Source organism: Haliaeetus albicilla, chromosome 7, assembly GCF_947461875.1.
Source record: "Haliaeetus albicilla chromosome 7, bHalAlb1.1, whole genome shotgun sequence".
In the NCBI taxonomy this organism is placed as follows: Eukaryota; Metazoa; Chordata; class Aves; order Accipitriformes; family Accipitridae; genus Haliaeetus; species Haliaeetus albicilla.
The window spans coordinates 37215719-37236753 of record NC_091489.1 but is presented as its reverse complement, the minus strand read 5'-3'; the positions used below and the strand labels follow the sequence as shown (position 1 = coordinate 37236753).

The 21035-nt window shown below is 56.3% G+C and overlaps 3 protein-coding genes and 1 long non-coding RNA gene across 4 annotated transcripts; 2 read left to right on the top strand and 2 right to left on the bottom strand.

The window, feature by feature from the left end:
* Positions 1-2532: 2532 nt before the first annotated feature.
* SSTR4 (somatostatin receptor 4) lies at positions 2533-6049 on the top strand. The gene is made up of 2 exons (XM_069787765.1): positions 2533-3125; positions 3538-6049. Exon 2 carries the CDS (start codon positions 3586-3588, stop codon positions 4825-4827), a length of 1242 nt encoding a protein of 413 aa, XP_069643866.1. The 5' UTR covers positions 2533-3125; positions 3538-3585; the 3' UTR covers positions 4828-6049.
* On the bottom strand, positions 5939-9611 carry THBD (thrombomodulin). Its single transcript, XM_069787764.1, has one exon. The coding sequence runs from the start codon at positions 9363-9365 to the stop codon at positions 7692-7694; it is 1674 nt and encodes a 557-aa protein (XP_069643865.1). The 5' UTR covers positions 9366-9611; the 3' UTR covers positions 5939-7691.
* Positions 9612-10214: 603 nt separating this feature from the next.
* Positions 10215-15142, top strand: LOC138686139 (uncharacterized). The gene is made up of 3 exons (XR_011325494.1): positions 10215-10532; positions 10871-10955; positions 11965-15142. It is a non-coding gene; the product is annotated as an uncharacterized lncRNA (long non-coding RNA).
* Positions 15143-15148: 6 nt separating this feature from the next.
* CD93 (CD93 molecule) lies at positions 15149-20794 on the bottom strand. Its single transcript, XM_069787763.1, has 2 exons — positions 18215-20794; positions 15149-17453 (listed from the first exon to the last, which is right to left on the bottom strand). Exons 1-2 carry the CDS (start codon positions 19921-19923, stop codon positions 17207-17209), a joined length of 1956 nt encoding a protein of 651 aa, XP_069643864.1. The 5' UTR covers positions 19924-20794; the 3' UTR covers positions 15149-17206.
* Between the last annotated feature and the right edge of the window lie 241 nt (positions 20795-21035).

The following is a 21035-nucleotide window of genomic DNA, read 5'->3' as shown; positions in this document are numbered from 1 at the left end:
TATCTTTCAGACATTTTCAGATTGGAATATTTCATGTGTTCCATTTCAAAACTATGTTTCTTTTTTTTAGGAAAAGATTTTTAAAAAAACCCAGCCTAAAAGGGAAAAAAATCCCCACAGTCTGTTCTGCCCAACACTATTTTTAATTGGATTTTCATTTTGATCAGAGAAGAACAAGACATTTTCATTGGCCATTTTTAACTCTTTTGGCTGTATTTCAAGGTGGATTTTTTTGTTGCAGCCAGAAAAAAAAAAAAAAAAAGCCAGCACTGGCTGCCTTTTGCTGGAAGACCCGGCAGGGCAGGGTGAGGCTCGGGTTTACAAATATTGAGCTGATGGCGACTGCAGGTTGCTGTTAGAGGGAAAGCTGCCCACACGAGCACATGCGTGCACGCAGCCCCCGTTACACACCGTTCACATCAGGTGGGCCTGGAAAAGGGCACGCTTGCACACCCGGGTTTACATGGCTGCAAGGCAATAGGGTGCAGGCTCTGGTGGGTGGACGCTTGGCATCCAAAAAGCATATCCATGTGCCAGCTTGTCGTGTGTTTCCAATAAACTGATAAGGGAAGGCTTCAGATTGCACCTGGCAAAGCCAATTTTTATTATTGCAGGCTGTGAGTGTTGAGGTTAGGGTTTTTTTAACCTATTTAAATACCACTTGATGCTATCTTGGCAGGGGAATGACTTGTGTTTTATTTTAAAATTAACCATCTGGAGAGCTTCACTCAAGGGAAGAGGGAAGATTTTGCTTCTTAGGCGATTCAATTAAAATAACTTGGTGAAGAGTCTCTCATCTCAAATCTCTGAGCTCCATGAGGTTTGGAAGGAAGGAGGGAGGGAGGGTAAAGGCTGGTTAGCTCGGCATGGAGGGCAGCACCAGGACAGGGCTTAAAGCCATCACTGCCGGTCATCCTTCCAGCCACGAGGAGCACTTTGGCTTAGAAAAACTCATCTTTTACAAGCACTAGTAATCACTCGAAATCACCCCAAGCAGGAGAGCTGCTGCAGTGGTACTTCCCAGGGTACTAAAAAAACGCCCCGTGTCAGGGCACCCTCAGCCACCTACAAGGAGGCTCTCGTGGCACCAGCCACCACAAAATGTTTCCCTGCAGCCAACGCAGCTGCTATTCACCCCTGGTTCTCCCCCCTGCCCAAAGCTTTTCCAGGGCAGGACTAGTACCCGCAGTACAATGTGGGCAAAAGTCCTGCTCACTGCGAAGGAGTTTCCTCCTTTACAGTAAAAGAGCATTTAAAAGTTTCCTGTTCCTCCTGGGAGGTGGAGGGGGTCGATGTAATCTGCAGGCGGTTTCATTGTTTTATTACACATTTTCCGGTCGCCGGCTGCAACAGGAACCCCTGGAGCATGGTGCCCCTCCTGGGCCTCCGTGCCCAGCCCAGCAGCCTCTGACGCTGGGAACTTTTGTGTCATCGTGGCGGCCCAGAGCGTCATTTTCCCCCTGGTAGAACACCCCATGGAGATAAGGAGGGGAGCGGCATGCGGAGACGGGGTGCTGCACTCCTGGTGCCACGGTCCCTGCGGCTCCGGATACCAGCACTTTCTGTGCTTCTCCACATCCACAATGTTTAAGCTGGGATGTCATAGCCAAAACATCTTTGCCAGCTGCACAATTAACTATGGTCATATATTTAAGCACCAAGAGGAAAAATGCACCTGCTTTCCCATGCACATCGAGCCTGTTCTCAGTAATATAATATATGTGTTTATCTATATTCCCGTCCCTGCGGTCAGAACCTCCTCCTCACACAAATTAGCTCATTCAGCCAGCTCGCTGCCAGCTCACGGCTCTACTCTGACTTCCCCAAACCTCTGTGACCCACAGGCACCCACACAATGCCATGACTTGGGAACACGAGAAGCGGACAACTGAGAAAAAGGACCTCTGCTCCACCACTTGATGGCCCAGATGGGGAGGGTGGGGTTAGGGCTGCCCCACCAGAAAGTCCCCAGCCCCACAGACGATGACAAGCGGTCCTCCCTGCCCCAAACCTGGGCTGTCACTGAGCTGAGCCGCTGCCGGTGATTTTTTGGCACAAAGATGTCCTCGGTCCCACTCATAAAAAAACCCCAAACCCCAAACACGACAGTTGCTTAAAAAAAACCAAAGCCCAAAACCAACCAAACAAAAGATGCAATCTCTGCCCCTTTTCACTCATTGCACCAAAAATCCAGGGCAGGCTTCGATTCGGGGTGGGATTTTTGGTGCATAACCGGTTTCGGGGCCAGGCTCGGGCCGGTCCTCACCCCCGCCACCTCCCCGTCCCCAGGCTTTGGAGGCCCGGTGCTGCGGGGCGCTCCCCTCCTACCAACGAAGGCGGGGGGCGGGGGGGGCCCGACCAGCCGGGGGGCCCTGCCTGCCTCCCCCCGCCTCGCACCGGTTTTGGGGGGGTGGGGGATTGGCGGGGAAGGGCTGGGCAGGGGGAAAGCGGGGATGCGCGGGAGGGATGCAGGAGCGAGCGCGGGGGGGGGCCGGGGGGCGGGCTGCCGGCAGTCGCCAGGGCAACCTGCCTCCATCTCCTGCCTTGCCCGGGCGGGGACACCCCGCCGGTCCCCGGAGGGACCCGCCGGTGCGAGGGGGATGCGAAGGCGGGGTGCGCAGGGGGTGGGGGGCCCGTCCCTCCCGCCCCTCCGCGGCGCCCGGACTGCAGCAGCCCGCCCGCCCGCCCGCCCGCCGCAGTGCCCGCAGCGCCGGGAACGGGCCGGGCCGGCCGGAGGGCTCCGGAGGACGGTGCGTCCCCTCGCCGCGGTGCCAGCCAGCGGAACGCCGCACAGCTGAGGGAGGAGGGGAAGGGTACGTCTGCTGCTTGATTTTCAAGCGGAAAGCGGAGAGCGGAAACCAGAAACTTGGATTTATTTTTAACGGGGAAGCTGGTTTTGGTGGCATAGGTGATGGGGGTGAGGGCGAACAGCCTGGATTCCCGTCCGGCGAGCGCGGTCTGTCTTTCACTTTAAAAGGTCCGGATCCTTCTGGTCATCTGGTCCGGGTCAAGCGGGACTTTGCATTGCCAACAGCCTGCGGATCCCACCGGCGCGGCTCCCCGCGCCTGCCGCCGCCCCCCGGGAGGGAGGTGGGATGCTCTTTCAGTCCCTGGAGGATTGAGAGGTAAAATAGCTCCAGCTCGGTTTCTCCTTCCGTTAGCTTTCCCGGCAGGGGTTAATGAAACCACTGAGATTCGTGGAGGTTCGTTAAGGCGCATGGCGACATTGATTCCCAGGCCACCCCGTGGGTTTGCCGCCGTGGCCCCGCGCACGGTTAACGCGCGCCCCGCGCCTACGGCCCCCGAGACCCCAAAAGGCCGGGATGCTCCTGCCTGGAGAGCGATGCTGCTGCCCTGAGGAGTGACGTGAAGGTGCCCGGGCAGGGAGGGGGGTGGGTGCAGGGAGCAGGGGGCCCACGGCCGGAGCTACCCGACGCATGGCCGTGATCCAAGGGGAAGGGCAGGGGAGCGTGCTTTGTGTCTGCTGCACGCCGCAGCTCTCACCCCCTTCTCTCTCTGCCCGCGCCCCGCCCGCAGGCTGGCCCCTGTCCCCGGCGGTGTCCCGTCCATGGACCACCTCCCAGCATGAGCGCCGACGCTGAGCAGCTCCCGGCAGGGGCCCAGGTGGCCAGCGTGCCCCTCTGGACAGTATCCAGCTGGGCCGCCTCCGAGGTGCCCCCCAACACCAGCGCGGCTGCGGGGGAGGCCGGCCGGCAGCAGGGGCAGGCGGAGTGGGGCGGCAAGGCGGGCGAGATCGCGGGCATGGTGGTGATCCAGTGCATCTACGCCCTGGTGTGCCTGCTGGGGCTGCTGGGCAACTCCCTGGTGATCTTCGTCATCCTGCGCTACGCCAAGATGAAGACGGCCACCAACATCTACCTGCTCAACCTGGCCATCGCCGACGAACTCTTCATGCTCAGCATCCCCTTCGTGGCCACGTCGGCCGCCCTGCACCACTGGCCCTTCGGCCGGGCCCTGTGCCGCACCGTGCTGGGCGTCGACGGGCTCAACATGTTCACCAGCGTCTTCTGCTTGACCGTCCTCAGCCTGGACCGCTACATCGCGGTGGTGCACCCGCTGCGGGCAGCCACCTACCGCCGTCCTCGGGTGGCCAAGATGGTCAACGGGGGGGTGTGGCTCCTCTCCTTGCTGGTGGCTTCGCCCATCCCCATCTTCGCCGGCACGGCAACCACCCGCGATGGCCAAGCGGTGGCCTGCAACCTCCTGTGGCCGAGCCCGGCCTGGTCGGCCGCTTTTGTGGTCTACACCACCTTGCTGGGCTTCTTGCTGCCGGTGTTGGCCATGGGGCTGTGCTACCTGCTGATCGTGGGCAAGATGCGGGCGGTGGCACAGCGGGTGGGCTGGCAGCAGCGCCGGCGCTCCGAGGGCAAGTTGACACGTCTGGTGCTGATGGTGGTCGCCATGTTCGTGGTCTGCTGGATGCCCTTCTACGTGGTGCAGCTGGTCAACCTCCTGCTGCCCGGCCGCCTGGATGCCACCGTCAACAACGCCTCCCTCATCCTCAGCTACTCCAACAGCTGCGCCAACCCCATCCTCTACGGCTTCCTCTCCGAAAATTTCCGGCACTCCTTCCACGGCGTGCTGCGCCGCTGCCTCGACGCCAGCCTGTGCTGCTGCCACGCCGGGGAGGGGGCTGCTGAGGAGGAGGAGGAGGAGGAAGAGCCCCTCGACTACTGCACCGCTCCCCGGGGGGACGACAAGGGCAAGGGCTGCATGTGTCCACCCCTGCCCTGCCAGCAGGAGCCCGTGCACCCTGAGCCCTGCTGCAAGTCCGGACCCCTCCTCACGAAGACCACTGCCTTCTAGGGTGCCCCCGGACGGGCGTCTCTACCAGGCACGGGCAAAGGGGACCCTGGCCGGAGAGGGGACAAACCACCATGCCCTGGGCTGCCGGTCCTCGCTTGTGCTGTGCAGTTCAACAAAATAAAAAGCCATAAGACTGGCCTGTGATACAGTTAATTACATCGACTGAGTAATTATTGCCGTTATCTTCGGCAGCGAGGAGCCTCCGCTGGGATCAGGGACGGTGAGGATTTCAAAATGCATTAGTGAACAGCGACTAGCCGCAGGGCAGGTACCCCTCCGGAATAATAAAACACGACCTCTCCCATTCCCTCCCAAGATGTGCTCTGAAAGACGGAGAAAAGTCCTAAAACCCATCAGCCCCGCTACGCCTATAGCGGAGTGAGGGGTTAGGACCAGACTGGACTTCTGCATCAGCTCTACAACGCGTTGAGAGCATAGAATCAACGTGACCCCCTTTGGGTTCCTTTTACGTAAAAACCAAAGGGGGTTCTGAACGACTGAGATCAGAGCTCGAGACTACGCAAACTCACTCGGCAGGTGCCAGGGAGTCCCGGACCTCCCTTCAGCTAATGGGAAAAGGAAAAAAAACATAGGTCCCGCCAATAAACTCCCCACCCCACCCCCCGAAATTCCCAGGCAGAGGGATTTTAGCCTACACAGGACCAAAATCATATTTTCCACAAGAAAACCCAGGAGAACCGAATCCCACTCTCCTTGCCACAGGAAAACATCACCTCTAAATGGTACTTGAAACACATACCCACAGCAACTTCAGCTGAGGAACAGCACTGGGGCTACACCTCCTTGGCCGCACTGAGGTAGCATTAAATTAGCCATTTCCAGCTTATTTGGTTTTAACTTTGTCCTTTTAATGTTATTCTTGTTCTCCATTATTTATGGCTCATTCCTTCTATTTTAATCACACTGGTGAAATAACCGGCAGGGCAATGTTTTCAGCCTGATGCTCTGCTAAGAGCCCACAGCTCCTTGGGGTTTTTTTTGCTCCAGCGGGGTTTGTGACTTCTGGAGCTCTGGCTGCGAGACGGGCCGGTGCTCAGTGAGGAAAAACTGTCCTTTTAGGGAAGGGGAGAAAGAATATTTCATTAGCAGCTTTCTATAAACCAGACTGTAAAAGCTTTATTGGTCTACACACAAAATCACCATGTGATTGTGCATTGCGTAGGGTATATTTCCAATAAATAAATAAGTATTTACAAATGTGCCGGGTGTATAAAACAGTGGGTTGAACCATTTACATTAGGAAAGCTACGGTTCATACAACGCATATCTTTTTATTTTCCTTGGAGGCTGCAACGTAGCTCTATCGTATCGGGGCGGGGAGGGGGGAAGTGCCGCGTGACAGCAAGCTCACTTAGCACATAAGGGGGGGGATGTGGGGGGACACAAGCCCCCGAGTTCTGCAGCCCCTCTGCAGCATCCAGCCCTCCCAAGTTCTGACCCCAGGCTTGCAAAACTTCCCACGGGAAAGCCAAGCGCTGCTGCAGGCTGATATTTCATGGGCATAAAGCTGTCAGCACCCGCTCCGCCGCTCGCCCCGTGCCCGCACCAACAGCCGCCGGCTTCATCCCACCATGGCTGCCGGAGCAGGACCCCCTGGCCCCGCCAGCTCTGCCCGGCAGCATGCTGTTTTTGCAGAGCTGCCCCTTGTCTCCCTGCCGAGGGATGGAGCTGGAAAAACACATAAAATACTTTTCCAGATTTCCCCCCAATCCGTGGCTGGAAAGTAAGCTGCGGGCTGGATCGTGCCCCCCCCCCCCCCCCGGGAAAGTTTTGCCGCAAGCTTCAACATGGATTAGACTCAGTCCTGGACAAGATTAAAGGAAAACAGGAAAAAACCCTATGGACAGGAGAGGTCGGTTAGGCGGGTTTGAGAAAAAAAAAAAAAGACCCAAAGATTTTAACCCAACAATGGCAGAAAATTGCAGAAGAAATTGTGTGAGGAACACAAGGCTCCCCGGCGCTGCAAACGACCTTTCCGACCATGGACAAAATTACCCTGGCCTTCTCGGTATCCCCATTTAACCTCTGCGCCCCCGAAAAAGCCCTGAAATGGTACAAGGGAATAGAAATTAGGCATTTTAGCCCACACATGGTGATGCTTCAGCGGGGTCCCCACTGTTGCTAGTGATTTTAGGTGAAAAGTGCTCAGCTGCCAGAGGTGAGAGGCAAAAGATGGGGTGGGAGGGAGGAACAAAAACTGAGATTTCTGCCGCTGAGGCAGAGGGGGGCAGAGGAGTGAGGCAAAGTGCTGACCGTGAGATCTTTGCTCCTTCTTCCACCACCCGTCAGCTTAAAAAACCCCTGAACTGAACCCAGACAAAGGCAGGAGCATCCCAGCTCGTTGCCACCCCGGGAAAACCATCATCTCCAGCCCAGCGACACACTTCCCAGACGACAGGAGGGGGACTTTTTGGGGCCAGGCGACCTTCCACAGTCTGCGACGACTCGGCCAGCTGCGGCAGGTGTGCTCCTGTCCTGTGGCTGATGAGGATTTAAACAGTCAGTGCCAGATGGAGACATCCCTCCTGTAACACACACACGGCTTTTCCTTGAAGCCCCCCCCCCCCGACCGCTGGCTCGGGAAAAGGAAAGCCGAACGCCCGCCACTGCCTGCGAAGGGAGCCGAAAGGGAGCAGCACTCCATGTCTCCCACTTTCCTCGCTCTCTGGCGTGAGTATTGCAAGAGCCGGTTGGAAAGCACTGAGTATTTTTGGAAGGGGGGTGATCACAGCTTTTCCCGAATTTTCTTCATCATTAAAAAATTGTGGGGGCAAGGCAGGGGAGGGGGGAGTAAATGTTACCCAGCTCCGTCCACCTCCGTCTCTCCATCCTGCCCGGTCTCCCTACAGTTTCTGGCCGGAGGCAGCACACCCCGAGGCGACGGGCTGAAGTCCCATCTCCTTCTCGTGGGGGCCGCCGCACTTGTAATCCATGGTGGCGGGGGTCCTGCAGCGCTTCTTCGCCAGGTGGTACCCCAGGGCCAGCAGGCTGAGGGCCGCGGAGAGGGCACCCACGGCGATGCCCACCAGCACGCCGGGGTGGAGGTGCTCTGCCTTCGGTGGGGTCTGGCTGGGGATGGGCACCTGGGTAGAGGGCCCAAAATCCCCCGAGTAGGCTCCCTCCCCATCCTCCTCCAGGATTTTCACGCAGTGGTTCTTGTCGAGGAGCCGGTAGCCGGCGTGGCAGTGGCACTCGTAGCCGCCGGGGTGGTTGGTGCAGTTGTGTTGGCAGTAGTTCATGTCGCACTCATCGATGTCCACGCAGACCCACCTGCCGTCAGCACCGCTGTCCAGCAAGAAGCCGTCGGGGCACTCGCAGGACAGGGTGTGCGGGTCGCACTCGGCCGGGCACTGGCTGCGGTTGCAGTAGAGCTGGCAGCGGGTGGGCGCCTGCGGGTTGACGGCGTAGCCGGGGTAGCAGCTGCAGCGGTACCCGCCGGGCACGTCCTCGCACCGCTGCTCGCAGGGCGCCTCGTAGCAGCGGGAGACGGGCCGGCAGCGCCCTTGCAGCATCTCGTAGCCTTGGTGGCAGTGGCACTCGAAGCCGCCCTCGGTGTTGACGCAGACCTGTTCGCACAGCCTCGGCACCACGGCGCAGTCGTCGTCGTCCTCGCAGCTGCTGCCGTCGGCGGCCAGCCGGTAGCCCGAATCGCACATGCAGACGAAGGTGGTACCGGTGACGACGCAGTGATGCTGGCAGAGCGCGCGGGCGCAGGGCGAGCCGCAGCCGCGGCCGTCGGGGGCCAGCACCTTGCCGTCGGGGCAGGAGCAGGCCGGCCGGCCGCCCTCCTCGCCGCAAGCCCCCTCGCAGCCCCCGTTAGCCAGGCGGCAGGGCCAAGCTCCCGGCGCGGCGCGGCCCCAGCGCAGCCCCCCGCCTTCCCCGTCCTCGTCGCAGCGCAGCTCCAGCCCCAGGGCCGGGATGACGGCGGAGCTGCGGGGCGGCAGAGCCAGAAAGTCCCCGCCGCGGGCTCCGAAGGGGGTGGCGTAGGTGACGGGCAGCCCCTCGGCGGCCGGCAGGCGAGGGCAGCTGCCCGCGTAGTTGTACTCGCAGAGGAAGCCGTCGGCCGGCGCTTCGCAGCGCCGCTCCTCCCAGCGCAGCTCCCGCGACACGGTCACGCAGAGCTCCCCGCACCGCCGCCCCGACGGCGCCCAGTTGGAGTAGTCGGTGCGGCGGTCGCCCGTCACCCACTGGAAGCCGCGGAGGCGCTGCGCCGGGTCGGTGCAGGAGAGGGGCAGGCGCAGCCCCAGCCACAGCCGCCCGCCGCGGTTCTGCAGCAGCAGGGCGATGGCGTCCTCCGCCACCGTGGAGCGGACGGTCATCAGGTGCCCGCCGCCCCGCTCGCACGCCGCGCTGGCCTCCGCGAAGGACCGCGGCGCCCAGAAGATGCCGAAGCAGTCGTGCTCCAGGCACTGCGCTCCCGAGGGGGCGGCCGGCTCCGGCTCCCGCTCCGGCTCCCCCCCGAGCCCCAGCCCCAGCCCGGCCAGCAGCAGCGGCAGCGGCAGCGGGAGCCGCCGCATGGCGGGCGGCGGAGGGGCCGGCCGGCGCCGCAAATCTCTGGCATACCGTCTGCCCGCCCGCCCGCCGGATTTATAGGCTCTCCGGCCCTCCCCGCCGCCCGCCGCAGGAAGGAAGCGTCTCCGGGGACGGGCCGCCGCCGCCGCCGCCGTTACGGAGTGATTGCGGCAGGGGCGGCCCCGCCGGCGGGTAAATCCCGGCCGCGGGGCGGGGGCTTCTCTCGGGGGGCAGCCGTCCAGCCGGTGTTCCCCCGCCTCCGCCGCCCGGCCGTCGTGTCCCGTGTGTCGTCACCCCCCCCCCACCTCCGCCCCGGCTTCTGCCGGCTCCTCCCCGCCGAGCCGGGAACCGGGCCCGCCCGGGCCCGGGGAGGGGGGGGGAGAGCGGTACCGGGGTGGTGGGGGGCACCCGCGGCAGCCTGGGGACGCGGGCTTAGGGGCTGAGCGGGGCCGGGAAAAAGAAGAAGTTTTCTCCTCGCGCCAAGGGCTGGAGGGCCAGCCGCTCGCTGAACGGCACCTCAGGAGGGAACACTGCCCCTCCGAGCTTCAGTGTCCCAATTTCACATCAATCCTTTCTGCCTCCTCCGAGGGAGGCCACCGCTCTGCAGCGGACCACGCAGGACCACCAGATACCTTTGCACCCTCAAGGCAGCCAGGATCAGGGGGATCAGGATCAGAGGCTATAGGGCGGGTGGCCGTGCCTGCCCGCCCCTTGGCCTCTTCCCGACCCTTGCCCTTCTCCAGGGGTGAGGCAGGGTCCCCAAGAAATGGTGGCACAGCGCAGGGGTGATGTCTACTGCTGGCAGTAGGTGGCATGTGGCTGGGAGGCCGCAGTGGGCACGCACGCTGCCCCGGCCACTCTGGACCGCAGACCTGTAGCGGCGGCACCTCCCCGTGATTAGTTGCGCATTAAAGATGTGCTAGAGCGAAGGCAGGGGTCAGGCTGCCAGCCCTTCCAGGACAAAGTCAGACTTCAAAGAAAAAAAATGGGTTTTTCAAAGAGGAAAGAAATTCTGAGATGTCCCCAGAGATTTACTGATTTTTGCTGTAGCAGTGAGGGACTTGGGAGAGCCCTTCCCTGTGCTTGAAGGACGCGGTGTTAACAGCAACGAACGCCCATCTCTGTGTGCCTCGCAATTTACAGCCCAGCAAAGCAGTCCCAGAGGATTTGAGGTAAGATGGGACACCAGAAAAAACATGGGATTTCTCCCGGGCTTTGCAAATCAGCCCCCAGTTGTGCGTATAAACAGGGCTGGCATGGCCTTGCTCTTGAAATTAGAGAAAATCGGTGTGGAGAGGCCGGCAGCGCGCTGCGCCATGCTTCGAGACAGATTCCTGGCTCCTACGCTGCCCGAGAGCTGGGGCTGAGCCCCAGGAGAGGGGTCCCATCCCTGGTCCCCCTTCCTGGCCGGGGGCGACTCACCCCCGGGGTGCCGGCTCCCCTTCCTCGCGGGTGCCTCTGCTGCTGTTTTCTGAACAGCTGTACCCTTTCCGTGGTTTTATCTTTGCAGGAGCCGCCTCTGCTGTCAGAACATAGCCAAGAGCAAAATAAGAATGAAAAGCAAACAGCCAAAGCTTCGCCACTCAAAGGAAAGGGTATTTGACCCTTTTTTTTTTCAATTTTGAGAGCAGTGGTTTTACCGTAAGATTCAGTCACTGCAATTAGCCCTTGGGATCCCCTGGGGAGAAGCAAATCCATACTTCCTTGCTTCACTCATTGCAAGGAGGTTACTTTATTAAACTCTTATGGTTTTTCTTGTCCTCTTCCAGCCCCGTGTGGTTTGTGTAGCTCACGCGAGGCTGTGGGCTGTGGAGAAAAGGAAAGATGGAGAAAAGAGGAATGATAATCCTTAATAACAGTTTAAAAAAAAAATCACTAAAAAAGCTGTGCTGTTTGGTAGCTGCAAAGCTAGCCTGATGGAAATGGGAGCAGAGGAGCTCATGCTCTTTATCAGACCCCTTTCCCCCTGCCTGTCTTCAGCCTCTTCCACACCTTCCATTGCCTCTCTGGTAAGGGGAATATCAAGGAAATGCCATTTTCTGCTCGGACTGCAGGAGGAGCAATGGGCAGCTCAGATCTTGGCCTACAGAGCATTCAAAGCTATCATTTCTCCCCCTTGAAAATTTCAGCTCGATCACCTACACGGGAAATCAATGTCTGGGTTTTAATTTCATTGGCCAGGATGTTCCCCGAGCAGAAAGGCCGGCTGGGGTACAGCGCAGGGCAGGTTCGTTTTCTCCGCTAATGAAGCCCACGGCAAGGGCTGGGCTCAGGCCGGGGTTCCCTAATCTCAACCCAAAGCCATCGTCTCCTCCTCGTGACACATGATCTGCCATTCCTCTGACCTCTGAGAAGGAGGGAGAAATTAGTGTGTATGGGTGAGCTTGCAATGGTGCCAGTCACTTCCTGGATAAAATAATTCACCCAAGAAGAGCTCAGTTGCTCTTCATCACCACAAGATGTGTAAATAGGATAATTGCCAGAAGTTTCCCGGAGGGCTTGGTAACGCCAGCCTTTCCTTGCTTTAGTAAAACCTGTTGTTTCCCTAGTTTTCATTTCATTTTTTTAGCTTCTGGTGGTCTTTTTCTCTTTTTCTGTTTTCAGAAGCAAAACAGCAAAATAAGGGGGGAAAGGTCAGGACAAACAACGGAAAAAGAAAGAAGACAGAATGTAATGGGTGGAAAAGAAAAAAAAAAGCCAATAGATTTCTGTTCTTTTTTTTTTTTAAGTAATTATAAAAACAGATTAAAATTTCCTTTTCAAGGCTGCATAATGAGAAATATTTTGACAATTTCCAGGAAAAAATATAGTACTCCCCAAACAATGATTTCTCAGATTATTGCGCTGATGTCCTTGCCCTGCCGACAACAGTTTGCAGGGTTGATCTTGCCAGTGGAAGGGAAAGATAATCAGGGCAGGAGAAACGAGATTAATCATGTTTTAATAACTCTTTTTTATTCCAATGATCTTTTCCCTCGGTTGCCTCAAGGCATGACAGGCGTTGGCTGATGTGGCCCTGACGGGCTGACTCACAGATACAGAAATGCCCTTCCTGCTGACATGCTGCTTTTCCTTTATAAAAGCTGATTAATCATGCTCCTCTGCAATGCAAAGTTATTGCAAGACATTACCGGCTGGCCGCTGCGATAACAGGAGGGAGACCTTTCACTTTACTTGAGTCTGACTCATCTGAAATGTCATTGTCATCCTTCAGCCAGAGGAATGCTGATAGAGGGTATTTTGAATATTTCTTTTGACCTGTGGTTATGCGGCGGGGGGTGTGTCACGGATTTTCTTGGCTTGTTTGTTGGATTTTGGAAATGAGGTTCCTAATGTCAGAATGCTGACAATTATACACAATTTAATATAAGGTAATATAATGTAATATAATATATTATAATATAACATAGTTGATATAGTTAATATAATAAATATAACAAATATAATATAATATAAATAACAATATAATCTTAAATTGTTATGTCGAGATTTAAAAAAAATTAAAAGCAGACCATTAAGTAGCATATAGGTGCTTTCCCATCTACACACGATCTGCGTGTAATCCCACTTGGGATCATTAAAACTGCACGGGGCTCCCTTCTCCCTGATTTGGGCAATCTGCTTGGGGTTTCGTGGTGTCCACCGGCTGCGTACGACAGCAAGTAATGACAGCGCCAGACAAATAAATACATCAAAAAATAAGACTTAATGCCCGGCCAAGCACCCAGGCAAGGTAGGGACCTGCAAGTGGGGGGTTGCTGCACAGCCTCAGGGAGGATGCTTAATTGGCTGTATATTAATTAAGAGCACTACTTAGGGCGTTTTGTCTGGAGGGAGCTTTGTTTGCAATGGCTTTGGAGAAGGCAGGGCTAGGGAGGTCACGCCAGGTGGTGAGTGAGTCTTCTTTCTTGTTAAAACTGGGAAAATAAGTTTTCTCCACAGGTGCCCTCCTATCTCCATGGTCTGTTACAGCCACAAGTTTCAGTCCGGATACAGAAAATACACTTGAGGGTAGTGGTAGGGCTGAGCTAGGTCCTGCAAGCATGCCTGGTACTTTTTTTCCTCTGGCTCATAGTTTTATGTGAATTCTTGGACTACAACCAGGGAAACCAGCCGGTGCCGTTTCCCACAGGGCTTAAGCGTCCCGAGGCTGGGTGTTTGCGATATCTGGCATGGCAAGTGTGTGACTTCTCCTCCTACCATCACCTTCACCTGGCGCCCTGCCTTTACACCCTGTCCCACCCCTCTGCCCCTGCCCCAAGCCAGTGCAGCTGAATTAATTGGCATTTTCTGTACATGATGGCTCACATGTAGCTCAACTCACAGGGGATGGACCTTGTCAGGACCCCAGCAGGGAAAATATTGGAAATTTTGCTTATTTAGGGGCATTAGACTCTTATCCTTCTCCATGAGCTTCCTGTTGAGCCTTGCAACATCTCCGAGACATGCACTTGCCCAGCAGCTTGAGGGACCTGGGTTTTCCCTTAGGAAAGCTAAAGGATCTTCCCTCTGCCGCAGGCTGGCTTTTCCACGTTGTCACCGCCACTGCTCTGATCTGCTCGGCAAGGCGTGAACTTCGCTTAGCGGCCTTGAAAGGGCTCAGGAGAACCAAATGCCAAGAAATATTTAAAAGATAAAAATAATAAAAAGAGGAAATGAGCAGACATTTAAAGCATTTGTTTTTCCAGTGGCTGAGTCTTTGTGGGATTTGAAGGAAGGAGCGTGGTATTTTGTAGATTATATTTTAACATTAGTCAGTACCTTTTCTCTGAATTCTTCTGGTGGACGCCGTTTACTTGCTGCACCTTTCCCAGAAATGGGGAAAAATTATATCCCTGGGGGTGGCTGAATTACTATGTTGCGCTCCTTCGCTTTGGTTTATCAGGTTAGCCTTGAGGCTCTTGCAGGGGGAACTCCGTCCAACGTGCCCCAACCTCAGCAGGGCAAAATAAATAGGATTAGGGGTAACAGCAGGCTGGCTGTCTCTCACCACACTCTGGCTAGGAGCAATGTTCCTGCTAAAACAGAACCGTCGTCCCACCCTTGGCAGCTCCTTGCGTTCCATGGGGACCCCCCTGCTCCCTGCACAGACGCTGCCGGCAAATGTTGCATGGCCGGTGCCTTATGCCCATGGGTGCTTTCCAGGGCAGGCAGAACAACTCTGGGAATGCTCTTTGTAGTTTGATGTGTGGAGGCACCAAACATCCATCATGAGGTGTAGTGTCCTTTTTTTTGTTGTTTTCTTGTTTTGAAACACTATTTAAGGCAAATGTTAATGACTGATAAAACACCACATGAATGCCATTGCAGACATGGGTGATACGAGTGGGGTTTTGTGTCCTTGAGGTTTTTTCCCCCATCTTTGTGACCGCTTAAGGATGGCCTTTCTTTGGTGGTGCATGTCGTGGAGGCAGCTCTAGCCACCAGCAATCCCACAGTTTGAATTCATCGAGTGACTTCTGTGCCTGGTTGCTGCCCAGAGCCAGAAAAGCAGATCTCTGCCCTCACACAGAGCAACGCTGAAATCAGCGGGATTGCTTGCAGGCTTAGGGCCTTGCTCGTGGGCTTAGGACTTTGCTCATGGGCTTAGGATCCAACCGAGATCATCCCAGTGCCCCTACCCCATGGCCTTGGTAGATATGGAGTGAATGGCCCTCGCTCAGGCAGCAGTGCCTACGAAAGGCTGAGACCCCACTGACTTCACTACACGCAGGATGAGCACCGATAGAGCATTTGTTACCACCGTCCACCACTGTAGGTAACACAAGGATTACATGTACCAAATCAATAGGTTTTGATATTGTATATGTTTCTTAAAAACCACTGAAGACGCATTCTGTTTAGATTTTATTGGTGTTTCATCAGAAAAGCAACATACAGTGTTATTCAACGTGTGGGATAACCTTATTCTTTTAGTCAAAGGTAACTGCAAGGCTGTGGTGCTGTGCCATTGCCATGCATATGACAAAGTAAAATCCAGTCCTGACGTGCCATTTCCGCAAAGGATGAGGCGTGTCTTAATTTTGGACCATAAAAATATAACACTTACTTCATTACAAACCAGTTGATATGTACAAAGCATTTCAGACATGTCAGCTAGCCCGTCCTGCCATGGTGACAGCAGGACAGTTATAGGTCTTGCTTATAATGGCACCTCATTGATAAGGCGGGAACGGGGAGCAGAGGTAGCTGCCCTGGGCACCGCGGTAAAACCCCCTTGGGCCAGAATGAACATCCCGTCTCCTCTGACTGTAAGACGGGGTACCGAACTATCTGGTCCCATCCCTGTTTGCTTTAGCCCATGGGATTCACCGGGCCCTAAATAACTCCCTAACAAGGATGCAGATCAAAATGTTCCTGCTGGGTTCGTGGCAGGAAGAAAGGGAGACATGAGATTATCCAGGTGTAATTGCACCAGTGTGAAAGATGCTACATCAGGAAATATTCGACCAGAGAGAACCCAAACTAAACCTAGACACAAATTAGTGTCTTCCCCAGGCTGGACCCACTACCACACTCCATTGGTAATATCGTACGCATACTGGAATACACAAAAGTCATAACAGACATCAGGATTATAGGTTTTACTGAGGAATTTCTGGAATAAATAACACCTCTCAGATTTGTACCAGCTCTGAGCCCACACTTATGCTTCCTTTTCCCTTTTTCATAGTGGAATAAGCATTATATACAATGATTAATTGATACCTTAACTGAAGAATAAGGCAGAACCACTCCTGAGACATCAATGTGTGGAAAATGCCTCTGCTTCTGATAAAGCAAACCAAGTAGTCCCTGCAATGCAAGGCACGTCGCTGTGAGTGGCTTTTCCCCATACAGACCCCGAGTCAGCATAGCCCGACAGCGCAGGCATAATTTTATGTATGTAGGTTGTCCCACTGATTTCAGTAGGATTATTCGTTTGCTTAATTTATTCATATATTCAGAGTGCTTTGCTGGCTTGTCATAACACAGACAGGGTATGAATTTTCTGCAGGACTTCCAAGAATGCCGCTGCTGCATTCACTGCTTCTCCCAGCCACTGTGCGGAGAAAAGGAAGCAGGGACGGAACAGTAAAAACACTTTTATCAGCTACATCGGCCTGTGTTGTTTTGTTTGGTTTTGTTGGTTTTTTTTTTAATTTTACAATGGAGAAATGAAGACAAAAAAAACAGCAGGAAAGGGTTTTCCTCCACGCATGGAAGAACAGGATGCAGGTCGCTGCCTACAGCAAACTCCTTTGTGTTCAGTTCCCATTTCTGTAGCAATTAAGCCTCAAGTATACAATAAAACCAGCAGAAACTTCAGGAAACTTATGTGCCGTTCAAATCACATGCCTGTTCTTTTCTAGCACCTTTTTACCTTGGAGAGCATGGATAAATAATGAAGCTGGCACTGCTTGATGGGAAGCAGGAATGGCCGCTGTGCCCCTCAGTTTTTGGGGGAGGATTCCCGCTGAAACAGCTCAGAGAGGCTTCATTGTCAGGAGTAGCCGAGTATAAGCAGCTCTCTGAAGTTAGGTACCTGGGGAAGACTGGGTAACAATTTGCCCTGAGAAAGCATTTGCTTTGAAGCAGGGTTAAAAGTTTTATACATAATAATTAGCAAATATATAACATCCAGTGTATTCTTTACAGGGGGAGGAATGGAAAATGCACTCAGCCTGGACCCCCAGCAGTTGGGAAGGGGTCCTGCCCCAAAAGTATGATCCAACAGGAAAGGTCTGGTCTCTCATGCAGCTGCATTTGAAGGAGAGCATTGTTTTCTGTATTTTGCAAGTGGTTTTAAACTGAATACACCAGAAATGGGTAGGTGGCTTTTCTAAACATAGTTTTTCATACCTTTTTACCATATATTCTCTGCCTTGGCCCCTTGCCTACAAGGCTGGATCGCACAGATTTCCCCATGCTGTGCACCTCCTGGGTCAAGGTCTCGCCCTTCCGGGGCTCGATGCCTCGGGGGAAGCATCGCTGTCTCACTGCTCCAAACCCAGGGCAATCGTGCAGGCTCCTGCACAGGTCTGGGGAGCTGCAGGGATGATATAGCTCCACTAACCTTACGGTGTCTGCTCCCCTGAAAAAGCTCTCTGCTGCTGTAGTTTTAAAAAGGTTTATTCAGTTACCTCTGATGTGACTTTTTCCTTAAAAAAAACCCCAAAACCAAACCAAACCAACATTGAAAAAAAAGCCCTGCTTGTGGCTGCAGAGACCAATTCTTGACCTGGTGAAACACACAAGTATTTTCAAACCCATTTCAATGAGAACAAGGCAAAACCAAGGGTTGAATGCAGGCTGGCTGCTGCCAGGCAGGCGAGGGGGTGGACTAGCATTGCTTTGGGGATGGCAGAGAATTGGGGGGGCTGCGGGGACAGGGCAGGGAAGCTGCTGCTTTTGCAGGTTGGCATTTCAAATACAGGTAGGGGAGGCCAAATGAGAATGGAAATTGTTTTCCTGTAGGAAGACGAATCAATACTTATAATTTGCTATTTTTAAGCACAGTGAGGTTCTGCAGAGCTGAGGAGCAGCCCCAGCAGGTGACTTCAACCCCATCCCTTCCCAACCTTGCAGCACTGTCCCTGTTAACCCTTTCCTCCGAGGAGCGGTGGCTGGTTTATAAACCGCAGGACGGATTTGGGCTGCCGTCCCACCCAGCACCGAGACCTGCCTTTGCGGGGGTGAGGGGGATGAGCTCCCGCTTTGCGAGGAACTCCAGGACAGGCTCTTGGACACGCAAAACCATGTTGAACAGACAGCATCACACCCCCCCTCCCTTTTATTTTTCTTTTTAATTTGCAAAAACGTTCTCTGCTGCTCAAGGCTCTGCCTTCCCCCTCGCTGCCCCGGGTGCCGTTACCTGCGCTCGCCGCCTGCCCCGCGGCTCTCCGGCTGCTCAGGCACCCAGCAGTAGTTGTCCGCCGCGCTTTTGGCCGGCTGCTTCTCCCGCTTGGCCGCCCTCCTCCTGCAGGCCAGCAGGGCCAGGGCAAAGGCCAGCAGCAGCAGAATGGCTACCAGGCTGCCCAGGATGTAGTAGAGGAGCAGCCTGGGGCCGTCGGTGCTGTGCTCGGGGCCGGGTGCTGACCCTACTGCTGTGGGGGCCGGCGGCGTCACCCTGACGGGGATGCCCAGGGTCTGGGGGATGCCCGTGGTCCATGGGGCACCCGTGGTCTGGAGGATGCCCGTGGTCCGCAGGGCGCCCGTGGTCCGCGAGATGCCCGTGGTCCGCAGGGTGCTGTTGGGGGTCCCCGCGGGCTGCTCTCCAGCGGTGGGTGCGGCGCGGCAGCCGTGTCCATCCTCCTCCGGGAGGAAGCCGGGCGGGCAGAGGCACTCGAAGCTGCCGGGCAGGTTGCGGCAGGGCCCGGGGCAGGGGTCCCGCAGGCACTCGTCCACGTCCAGGCAGGCATTGCCACTGCCGGGCTGGCGCTGGTAGCCGGGCCGGCAGGCACAGTGGAAGGAGCCGGGGACGTTGAGGCAGAGCTGGGGGCAGACGCCGGGCGAGGCACACTCATCCTCGTCGAGGCAGTGGCGGCCACCCGGCCCCGTCAGCTGGTAGCCGGGCCGGCAGAGGCAGAAGAAGCTGCCGGCCGTGTTGTGGCACTCGTGCTGGCAGGGCCTGTCCCGGCACTCATCCACGTCCAGGCAGCGGCGGCCGTCGGGCGCCAGGGCGTAGCCGGCCTCACAGCCGCACTCGAAGCCGCTGGGCAGGGTCCGGCAGGTCCCCTGGCAGGGGTTGGGGTGGCAGGCGTCCTCGGGCAGGCAGGAGGCCATGTCAGGCGCTAGGACGTAGCCGGGATGGCAGGCGCAGCGCGGGGTCTCCCCCGGTGCCTCCAGGCAGCGATGCTGGCAGCCCCCGTTGCGGTGGGCGCAGGCGGTAGGGCAGAGGGGTCCCGGGGGGTGCCAGGCGAAGCCGCCCCCCTCCAGCGGCCCCTTGCAGACGGCGAAGGCCTGGCCCCCGCCCCCCTCGCAGTCGGCCTCCGCCAGCGTGCCGAAGGGGGCAGCCGCCAGCCGGGAGCTGCGCACCCCGAAGGGGGTGGTGTAGCTGACCCGGCCGGGCCCGGCCAGCGGCAGGGGTCCGCACATCCCCCGAAAGCTGAACTTGCAGAGGAAGGCGGTCAGCAGGGCCCGGCAGGGACGGTCAGCCCAGCCGGCGGTGCCGGAGGGCCCAGCCGGCCGCAAGCTGACGCAGCGGGAGGTGACGCAGGTGACGGCGGGCTCGGACAGCCAGGCCGAGTAGTTACCGGGCTCCCCGCCGGCCGCCCAGGTGAAGCCCCTCAGAGGTTCCTGCGGCTGGATGCACTGGCCCCGTGACAGAGACAGCCCGATCCAGGCCGGGCCCGGCCAGCCGGCCGCCGCCATCAGCTCCCGCAGCCGCTGGGCCTCGTCGGGGCTGCGTACCGGAGCCAGGTTGCCGCCGTTGTGCCGGCAGCGTTCCTGGGCAGCGCTCCAGCCCAGCTCGGCCCGGTGCAGGGTGTAGCAGGCGGAGCTGGCGCAGACCACCTCGGCGTCCTCCCCACCGGACCCCCGAGCCAGCAAGAGCAGCAGCAGCAGCAGCCGGGCGATGGCCATCCCGCCGGCTGGACGGACGGAGGGGAGGATGGAGGGACTCGTCAGCCTCCGGCTCACATCCCCTCGTCCCGCCGAGCTCGCCCTACGTGCATCCTGTGTTCCCGGGTCTCCTATTTATCACCGGAGGCTACGGCTTCCTGTAGCGTGGTCTGGCTCACCGATTGTTGGTGGCAGCCCGGGCGGTCGCCTCGTTGTCTTCCCCTTCCCCCCCGGCGCAGCGGGCTCTTCGCTCCCATCCTAAAGCTTTGGCTGCGAAAGGGCTCACTGAGCTTCAGCTGGTGATGCTTTTCTGCAGGAGAAACTAGCCGGGTTCCTGCTTTTTTGTTGTTGTTTTCAAGGGCTTGATCTGCTCACTCACCCAGCCGAAGATTTTTCTAATCCCTAATAGGGCCTGATAGTTTTCAAGCATGTATTGCTAAAAAGGGGGAAAAAAAAACCCAACAAAAATAAAAAGCCGTGGGATCCCTTGCTATCGGCCTCTAAAAGAAACTGAGTATTTGGCATGGTGTCTCATGCGCATGCTACATTTCCAGTGCATTTTTCCCCTTCTTCGTGCGCTTTAAATAGATGGACAAGCCCTGAAATAGGAGCTAGGTCGTGGGAAGGTCCAGGCTGCCAGGAGAGAGCCAAGCTTGGCCGGTCCCTGATGCTGTCCAGAGCAAACCCTCCATGTCGGGGGAAGCACTAGCCAGATGCTGCCCCAGCATCATGCGGGTGAGGGTTGATGCTGTGATGCTCCACGTTAATAACTTGCTAATCACTTGACCCTGATCCAGTGTAGTGCAGAGAATCACTTGGCCTTGGCTGATGTTGGTGGCTCTGCAGAAAGCCATTAGAGAAAGGGCAAAGGCATTAATATAGCACGCTGTAATGTTTAAACAAACACTAACATTGCAAAAGCCCCTAAAAGGGCTTGAAGCAACTTCTCTGCAACAGTGTTTTAGGATCCAAGAGCATTTTAGCAGCGTGATTGAAATTTAAATATTTTTCAGTATTGAAATTAAATATTTACTGGTGCAGGATTTGCTTTGGTTATCCTTTTTCAGACCAGGCGATGCCAAGCAACACAGTGACTTCTTTTCTGCCCCAGCGCTGCAGCGGGTGTGCTCGCT

What these genes read in the sequence shown, in the direction of transcription:
- CD93 (XM_069787763.1), bottom strand. Translation starts at nt 19,923, where the DNA reads ATGGCCATCGCCCGGCTGCTGCTGCTGCTGCTCTTGCTGGCTCGGGGG. An exon ending in GGGGCAGGCGGCGAGCGCAG is followed by an intron (nt 17,454 to 18,214) that starts GTAACGGCACCC and finishes TTAAAACTACAG; the next exon opens with CAGCAGAGAGCTTTTTCAGG.
- SSTR4 (XM_069787765.1), top strand. Translation starts at nt 3,586, where the DNA reads ATGAGCGCCGACGCTGAGCAGCTCCCGGCAGGGGCCCAGGTGGCCAGC.
- THBD (XM_069787764.1), bottom strand. Translation starts at nt 9,365, where the DNA reads ATGCGGCGGCTCCCGCTGCCGCTGCCGCTGCTGCTGGCCGGGCTGGGG.